The sequence below is a fragment of the Hordeum vulgare genome, chromosome 7H (genome assembly GCF_904849725.1).
Source record: "Hordeum vulgare subsp. vulgare chromosome 7H, MorexV3_pseudomolecules_assembly, whole genome shotgun sequence".
NCBI classification, from domain to species: domain Eukaryota; kingdom Viridiplantae; phylum Streptophyta; class Magnoliopsida; order Poales; family Poaceae; genus Hordeum; species Hordeum vulgare.
Window position 1 is genome coordinate 50,437,662 of NC_058524.1, and position 9,650 is coordinate 50,447,311.

General features: G+C 47.8%; 1 protein-coding gene across 1 annotated transcript; it reads left to right on the forward strand.

Moving 5' to 3' along the window:
* Positions 1 to 7,326: 7,326 nt before the first annotated feature.
* LOC123408588 (probable calcium-binding protein CML30) lies at positions 7,327 to 8,740 on the forward strand. The gene has a single exon (XM_045101663.1). It carries the CDS (start codon positions 7,640 to 7,642, stop codon positions 8,327 to 8,329), a length of 690 nt encoding a protein of 229 aa, XP_044957598.1. The 5' UTR covers positions 7,327 to 7,639; the 3' UTR covers positions 8,330 to 8,740.
* Positions 8,741 to 9,650: the final 910 nt, after the last annotated feature.

Sequence of the window (9,650 nt, forward strand, 5' to 3'; positions counted from 1 at the left end):
CGCCTATCCCGACTTAATAGTGGGATATGTATAGGCCCTTTTTCCCTTTTTATACGAAAGCAAACAAAATTGGAGTAGTTTTTTTTTTCCTTTACTTCGATATAATGGAAATGCGGAGTTCCAAATTGCAGATTTCCAAGGGCAGAAAAACGAAAAGACCGAGGAAACGCACTACTAGAATATCGAGTGTGCTCGCAATTTTCATATTTTATTTATTTGTATTGTGAATATTGACAAAATATTCTATAATCCTGGTCAACCATGCTTATATTTGGCTTTCACAAATTTTCTATGCACCTTGTATTCTGAAACAAAGGGAGTATATTATTATAGAATTTTATATCTATTATTTTCCCGTGTACAATTTGTTCTCAGTTTACCGAGTAGGAGTGTTGTCGGTTCATTAAGAAGCATACAATTGCATGGTTAATTAGAAAGGTCGAGCAAATGCCATATAGAAAGGGCAAGAAGCCCCACCGACTGTCAAGAACAATGGAAACCACCGTCCAAGAAACTTCGATAAAGACCGACACACTAACAATTCTTGGCAATAAAGGTCATTGTCGCGTCGTGCCCTCCCCGCACCTTGCATCGAGATAAACAGATTCGACATGACCAACCTTGAAACGCCTCGATGAAGCACAAAAGACATGTCTTGGGGCACTACGTCACCACCCAGTTGCCGCCAAGCTGGAAGAGAAACCAAACCAGCTTCAGTATGAGCATGATTAAGCCACCCTGACTTTGCTAACAATGGACATACACCTCAAGGACCTTTTATTGCCCCATCGACACTTCTGAGGCCAATTTAGTCTAAGTTTGCTACCACGGCATCTGCCTAGCTGTCAAGCCATGTGTAGCCTTAGCCTTCCACCGCCACCTTTCAAGGATGCAACCTCGTTGTCTGGCTAATAATACTCTATCTGCCTCAATCTCTCAGGTCAATAACTCGTGTATACCATAGTAAAAAAGTTGACACTCGTGTGGAACACAACAAAGAACTGTGCAAAGTCAGCGCACAATCTTTTTTAAAAATATGCATGTCATTACCAAAAGGGTTATCGAAAGGGGTAAAAGGGATATGATAGCTTATTGGTGATTCGGACGGTCTTTGAGGACAAGTGCCTCTTGCAATTATTCTCCTATAAGGCGACATCAATATGTGCTCTATCCCGACTTAATAGTGATATACATATAGTCCCTTTTTTGCTTTTAACATGAAAGTGAACATAACTGGGCCAGTTCTTTTTTCCTTTACTTTGATATAACGGAAATGCAAAGTTCCAAATTGCAGATTTTCAGGGGCCGAAAAATAAAAAGAGCGAGGAAACGCACTACCAGAAAATCTAATGTGCTCGCAATTTTCGTACTTTATTTGTTTTGTATTGAGAATATTGATAAATTATTATATAATCCTGGTCAACCATGCATACATTCGGCTTTTACAAATTCTTGATGCACCTTATATTCCGAATCAAAGGGAGTATATTATTATAAGTTCTATATCTATTATTTTCCCATGTACAATCCATTCTTAGGTTACCGAGTAGGAGTGTTGTTGGTTCATTAAGAAGCATAAAATTGCATGGTTAATTAAAAAATGAGCAAATACGATATAGAAAGGGCAAGAAGCCCCACCGCCCGCCAAGAAACAATGAAAAACACTCTTGAACGAACTTTGACAAAGACCGACACACCAACAATTCTCGACGATAAAGGTCTGTCTTGTCGTGCATTCCCTGCACCATGCATCGAGCGAGACAGATTCGACATGACCCACCCCGAGAGAGGGGTGGAGGCCTCTAAATGCTTCGGTGAAGCAGAAAACACAGATGTTGTGAGGCAACACATCACCACCCCGCTAGCACCGCCTTTGTGGTCGCCAAGCTTGAAGAGAAACCAAACTCGCTATGGGACAGACATGATTGAGCCACCCTCACTTTGCTGGTGGTGAAAGCACACCTCAGGGACCCCACGCTCTCCCATAACCTCCGACACTACCGTGGCTAATTCGGTGTGGGGTTGCCACCATGGCACCAACCTAGCTGGCATGCCATGTGTAGCCTTTCACTACCACCTTCCTCGGATGTAGCCTCGATGTCTAGCCAATCACACTCTATCCGTCCTGATCTCTCTGGTCAATAACCAAGTCACACCGCAGTACAAAAGTCGACAATCACGTGGAGCACAACAAAGAACCGTGCCTAGCGAGCGCACAATCTTTTTGCAAAAAATATGCATGTCATTACAAAAAGGATCGTCAAAAGAAGTAAAAGGAACATATGATAGCCCGATGGCCATTCACACGGTCATTAAGGACAAATGCCCCTTTCTATTATTCCCCGATAAGACGCCATCAAATACATACGCCATCCCCACTTAGTAGTGGGATGCAAAATCCCTTTGTTTTTTCTCTTTTAACATGAAACCGAGCAGAACAGGAATAACGCATTTTCCATTACTTTTGGCACAACGGAAATGCAAAAGTTCAGAACCTACAAACTCCCACGGGTGGCGAAAATGAAAATAGCAAGTACACGCATCATTGTCCCCTAAAAAGTATAAAATGAGCATTCCCTGAGTCCAAGTGAAAACAAGAAACGAAAGGGAAAAAACAAGATGACGTCTCAACCCTCTTGCCTGGTACACAGGCAACCCCGGCCGTTTACCGGAAAACCACAAGAATGCTTCAAGTCGAGAGACCTCCGCTCCACACCACACCACACCAACTCACCGATTTTTTACCTTGTCCAGTCGTGTCGTGTGACGCTAATTTAATCCAGGACGGACGGCGACGACCCGGAAGCGGTCAGGAGACCCGATTAAATCCAAGTCGCTGGCCTGCCTTTAACTCTTTTCTTTGCTTTGCTTGGGACGACCGACCGGTTCTGCGGACGCAGATGATGGATGGATGGAATCGATTGGTTTGTCAAAAAAGGGCATGCGTTTGCGTTTCCCTGTCTCCCGGAAGACCGGACTTGGACGCTCCGCTGCGCTGCGCTGCGTTTGCACGGGACAGGGCAGGAGACGACGGGGGGAGGCCGGGTCCCGGGGAATACGTGGAGGGATGCGCACCTTTCACTCTCTACTACGGGGTCAATGTTTCGTCCGTTGGAACCTCGTAGTGCCCCTCACCACAGGGTCAGTGTGTGTGTGTGTGTGTGTAAACCTCGTTCGTTCTCAAACGTTATTTCCATATACACCGGGCTCCCCAAATCCTCCTCAAACCTTTATGGATACGACTGGTCAGTGATCCACTGCTCCGACAGAAAAGAAAAAAAGAAAACTGATCCTTATATCGTCTTTCTACGTATGGGCTATCCGTGAATCCTCGTATCCATCTTAGATGTAGGAAGGACATGAGCGTCCGTGGAGGCGTGCGATCAGTTCGTCACGTAGGACGCAATCCCATACCAAACCACCTTATTTTTTATTTTATTTCTTTTGCTTCATTTCCATCGATCACATGCAATTGACCAAACAAATAGAAACGAAAATAAAAATTGCGTCGGACGAAAAATATATAAGGGGCTCGAAACGGATGCCACCATCCACGCATACATTTAAGGAATCGGATTAGAGGTACTCCGTGGTTGTACATGCCTTACAGCGTCTTGTTCTTGTCGTTCTTTCTTTCTCAGGGCCCGTCCGTGTCTCGTTCCTGTCGACCAGGGTAACCTATCCAGCCACAACACTCATCTGGCTGGAGAGCGCTTTGTGCATCGCGCCACGTTTGTCCGTTATTAACCCAGTGCGTGCGCGCGCGCGTCTTGCTGCTGTCGCTCGATCGCTGCTGCTATCTGCTATGGCTTTGATGGGAAAAAAAGCGTGAGCACTTACGTTGCGGCCAGCGTGAGCGACGTCTCTCGGCAGACAGTGCCGTTGGCGCCGCTCCCTCCCTCGCACGCGCTCTCTTTTTAATTGGGGGCTCGTTTGTTTGTTGATGGGGGGCTCACGCGTCATTGGGTGGCGGTACCGACGCATCGACGCGCTTCCAACCCGTCCCCGATCGGCCGATCCCGCGCCCCCCTTTTAAATACCGCCCCACCACCACCTCCTCCTGCTTCTGCCTTCAGGGTCACGCCATTCGCGGGTAGGCCCGTTGGAGTACCTTAAATTCCGTGGACGCCCCACTTCTCAACTTCTCATGCCGGACGCTTCAAATCTTCCTCGAACGGTCGGGCCGTCCGATCCAGTGACCGATAAAATTACGGTGATTTGGACCAACGTTTCAAACCGGCCTTATAAAAGGCTGAGCTGGCTAACACGCTTTGTTTCTAGGCTAAATCTGACACGGATATGAAACGGTCCGGGTGCAACCCGACGCGTCCGTCATGACGGACTTGACACCCTGACCTTAACAAAAATCGCACCAAATCCCTCATTCGACCTACCGAATTTCACTTGCTCCTCTCCTCTCCTCTCTTCTACCTACTCTGTGTCGCCGTCTACTAGCTCCGCCGCCATTCATAACCTCAACACCGCCAACAATGGCACAACTGTCCTCCCATCCATACCGTCGCCGCGGACATTGTCGGCAGCTCGGACGCCGCTGTCGTACATCCGGCAACTTTTGGACTACACCTTGCATTCTATGTGTTCGACACGTTGTTCGACCAGATTTTTTGATGATTTTTTCATAGGCAGACCGATGGATTCCGATGGTCCGTCGGATGACCAGTACGGACCGACGGAGCTTGATGAAATGGTTTAAAAATAGTTCTTTGATTCATCGGGTTCGAACAAAAAAGTAAAAAAATGATCATGCTCATGAGCGTCCAACAAGAAATGAACCGGGAGGTGGAGCACATTCTCAACTTCAAGGTCTCGATCTGAGGGAGAAGAGTTATTAACCAATATAGGGTCTATGAAGCACGGCTGTTCTACAAGGACTACTTTGTTTTGGACCTGACTTTCCTGGATGATTTATGGTTTCGCCATTGTTCCCGTATGCGTAAATCATTGTTTTTGCGTGTTGTGGAGGGAATGGAGGCACATAAATGACTACCTAAAGATCACGGGGGATTGTGGCAAACAACTTTCATTCTGTGCTAGGATACGTGGACTTGGTACTGTTGTTGGTAAGATGGTTCGGATGGGGGACATCACATGCCTCAAGACCGCTGTGAGCTTTGCCCGCGTCGTGGTGCGGGTGTTTGGAGCAGAGTATCTGAGAAAACCAGCTATGTAGGACACAATTGTTGACAATTAGAGAGGCAAGATGTTTTTCATGTATACTCGGTTCAATCGATTGCATGTATTGGTAAATGGTAATGGAATAACTGCCCCAAAAGTCTACACGGAGTGTACCAAGGTCACCAAAGAGGCAATCATCATATTATAGCAGTGACGTCACACGACTTACGTATTTGGCATGCTTTCTTTAGAATGCCTTATTCTCACAACGATGCCAATGTGCTTCAGGGATCTCCCGTGTTCAGGCAACTTTGCAACGGAGAACCGTTGTCGTGCAACTACACGGTCAAGGACTGAAGTATAACATGAGGTACTATCTTGCTGATTGTATCTATCCTCAGTGGACGGCGTTTGTGAAGGTCATATCCAAACCCCAAGGCAACAAACAACGCCACTCTCCAATAGTGTAGAAATCACTATAGAAGGATGTGTAGGGGTAATTATTTATGGAGATACAATGATGTGAAAATCAGAGTATTTGCGACAGTTGATGACATGTTATGTCATTTTACACAATATAATTGTCGAGGAAGAGAATGATGAGGTAGACCAAACCAATGGTTTTGAAGCGCCTGGAGAACAAGTCGACTTCCGAGAAGATCAAAATGCAAATCAGCTTATCAATTTTTTGCACATTCATCAGAATCTTCGAGATCATCGTGTGCACGCGCAACTACTCTGTGATCTTGTGGAGCATATGTGGACCCACAATAAAATCTAAAAAGCTAATGTTTGATTTGCGCACTTAAAATAAATCTATGTACGAACTATGTACTTGAGAGTATCCCGGCACCAACATTTGTTCTAGCTAATGTTGGATGCGCACACAAAAAAGATTCTTCAAGTAGACCAAAATTTCGTAGGGAAAATGTTAGTAGTACAAATGAATTCCAGCGATAAATTCCTATAAATTATGGTCGTATGAATCAAACACTCCTCATAAGTGGTCATTGACTACTTCCATTCTATTTCATCCTCCTTGAGACACGCGACTTCCAAGCAACAATGGCCTCCTGCCTCCCACAGGCGTCGACGCTGGTCTGACTCATCTCTTGTGGCCTTAGGGCCATGTAGGCGCGATAGATCATGGTCTTTGCTGGTCAGAGGGCTCCTGCTCCGTTTTAGGTGTCTTTTAGGTTGATTATGGTATCTATCGTGCTCACGAAGGCGAGGCGACGACGTCTCCCTTGAGATGTAATAAGGCCCTGCCCCAAAAGGTGCATCGAGCGTCGTTGACTCATCGTAGTAGCATGTGCGTGTGCGTGCGTGCACGCGCGCACGTGCGTGTGTGTGTATGTCTTCAGGGATCCTATGGGAATCGGTCGGTGTTGGTCTTGAGTGGATCTCCATGGATTTAGTCCTTGTTCATTTGTGTTAGTGTGTTTATAAGCTGGATCCTTTCTATCCATATTTCTTTTCATCGACGATGGTTGTTATTCTAGTGCACGGGTCATGTGTGCTTTACCACAATGACTTTCCAAACATCTATTATCACAAGGTTTGCGAGGAAGGAGTGATGACGGTAGCGCGCCTTCGGCTCGCTCCAATGATTATTGTCGTCTCCGATGATCTAAGAATTTGGTTGTAATTTCTTTTGCTTTTAGTGTTCTCTATATTGCCATCAGTTGATGAATAGATCAAAAGTTGTTATGGAAACAAAATTCCTCATGATTTGTTTTACACAAACATAAGGTTCAAAATTCCTTTAGAGGTGCAAACTATCAGTTGAATAGGTCACATGAGATGAAACCAACCCATCAGAGATGAAGCCTTAGATTTGACACGGGTGCTCGTATTTTTTTGAATTCATTTAGTTTTTGTTGCGATGTTAGTTTAGCGAAAGGTGACGTTTTCATCGATTACGAAGGCGTCTATGATGACTTCCTCAATCTCAAAATGTTTTATTTGCTATAGGTACCTCGGAGATGCTCACTAGAGTATCGTGTGCTTATGTGAGCATTCGCGTGTGTACTGCATTCAGAAAAGAATTATTTTAGACATCCTTTGAATCCCTCGTAAAAAAATCCTTTGAATCAAAGGGGTCCTTGTTCATTGGTGCAAGGAGTGAACAATAATACAAGTATTTTGTGGGGATGTAGGTGTGAACTTTCCGTGCCCCGTGCATCATCTGAACCACCCACGATCTACTACTACCAGGTCGCACGATCGGGCAGCAACTGAACCAACCAGCCAACCAACCAACCGCTGCCCTCGTCCACTCCACGACTCTTCTTCTTCTTCTGCTGCTGCTCCCTCTTCTTTACTCGCTCCGTCGTCGTCGCCGTCGCCCCCGCCTCATATATTACCCGCTGCGCGTCGTCTGCCTTCACATTCACACACACTCGCCCGCGGACAAACCAACGCGCGCGCTCCCACCACCACCTCCACAGCAGGCAGGCCAGCACAGCGGCAGCCGCAAAGAGCCAGCAGCTAGCGTCCATTCATGGCGCCTCTGCTCCTGCTCTTCCTCCTCGGCGGCCTCTGCGCCCTCTTCTCCCTCGCCTCCTCCTCCCGCGGCGCCAAGAAGTGCTGCGACGGCGGCGAGCAGGAGAAGAAGGCCAGCAAGGTGGAGGAGGGAGGGAAGGCCGGCAAGGCGGTGGAGGAGGCGCGGCCGGCGCCGGCGGACCGGGAGGCGGACCTGGGGATCGTGTTCTCGACGTTCGACCACGACGGCGACGGCTTCATCACGGCGGGGGAGCTGGAGGAGTCGCTGAAGCGGCTGGGCATCGCCGTGTCCGCCGCCGAGGCCGCCGCCATGGTGGCCCGCGTCGACGCCAACAGCGACGGCCTCATCGACATCCACGAGTTCCGCGAGCTCTACGACTCCATCCCCAAGAAGCGCAAGGCCTCGCTGCTCCCTCCCTCCGCCGGCGCCGGCGCCGGCGCCGGGGAGGAGGAGGAGGACGAGGAGGGGGAGGAGATGGACCTCAAGGAGGCGTTCGACGTGTTCGACGGCAACAAGGACGGGCTCATCTCCGCCGAGGAGCTGGGCACCGTGCTGGGGTCGCTGGGCCTGCGCGGCCGCCCCGCCGCCGCCGAGTGCCGCGACATGATACGCCTCGTCGACAGCGACGGCGACGGCATGGTCAACTTTGAGGAGTTCAAGCGCATGATGGCCGTCGTCAAGGCCTAGCCTCCACTCCACCCCCATCGATTCCTCCTCCTCTTCCCTCCCTCCCTCCCTTCCCCGGACATCAAAATTTTTGTTCTTGGATTCTGCGAATTCGAGAAACGTTGCTGTTGATCTGCTAGCTGCTCTTGGACCGGATCCGAAGATCAGACAGCGAAGAATCCACTAATCAACCAGTTTATTATTACGGGAGAGGGGACTGGCCGGAAGCTAAATCAGCTTCCTGCTCCGTGTGTTTCTCCCCTCCCCTGTTCTCTTCTTGCTGATCAACTTGGTTTCTCCTCTCCTCTCCTCTCCTCTCCTATGTCACTGACAAGTACCCTATATCAAGCATGCATGTAAATATTATTTCTTGGTCGGCTGGTGAAAAATGAAGATCACTCAATGCGTAAGAATTGCCCTGTTGTCGTGCCAGTGAGTTGTTCAATGCTTGTTTAATCATGTGCCGTTTTTTAGGAGCCAAACAAGTTTCAGAGCTTTAGACACTTGTCCTTGAAGAAAGCCGGAAAGAAAGTAGGAGCTAGTGGGTATCCATCTTGTCTTTGTGGACAAGGTAGGTATTTTGCCATCTTACGCTGTTAAACTTTTGTTAACATCTCGAGACTGAGTTTGTCCATGTGTTCTTGTCTTTGAACAAATCGATCGATGTTCAGATACGCAGTTGAGTGGGTCTTTCGGCGTGCAGTTTTTACCTGGTCAGAGTCGCAGGGAAAGAACAAATTTACCAGTGCTACCCTGAGAAAAACATCAAAGCAGTAGAAGAAAATCTTGAGATGCAGGCCGGCCTGTACTTTGTTCCCACTCTGAAGAAACCCTTGACCGGAGAAAATCCCATCAAAACAACCACCTGCGTGTGAAAACATCGGCCGTTTTTCTCCTCATCATCTTTTACTCCGAGTACAAACTCATCGTCACTGGTACTCTGCAAAACTGCCGTTGAAGCAAGCACTGCTGGTATATCTACAACGGTCTGAAAAACCAGTGTAAAGTGTAAACTGACTGATGCTCTTCAGAAAGGTCCCCCAAGTCTTGTCTCGTTCCGATCTTAGTGAGACCCGTTAAAACTGCAGCCCAGAGTCAATGGTTAGTCCTAACATTTTAAAGGCGGCACTGAAGATACATTTTCCTGAAAGCACTTCTCACGCTCACAGATCGCTGTCAGTGTTTAATACAGTAGTAGCTTGGATCTGGACAGGGCCTGCAATAACAGTACTACTCCAAGTCGTAACATTTAAAAGCAGCACTGAAGATTTTCCTACGCTCGAGATCGCTGTCAGCGGTTTATGAAATCCTTGCCCTGGGATCTGGCTTGGCTAGCTCGGGC

Coding starts and splice junctions, on each gene's coding strand:
- LOC123408588 (XM_045101663.1), top strand. CDS start 7,640: ATGGCGCCTCTGCTCCTGCTCTTCCTCCTCGGCGGCCTCTGCGCCCTC.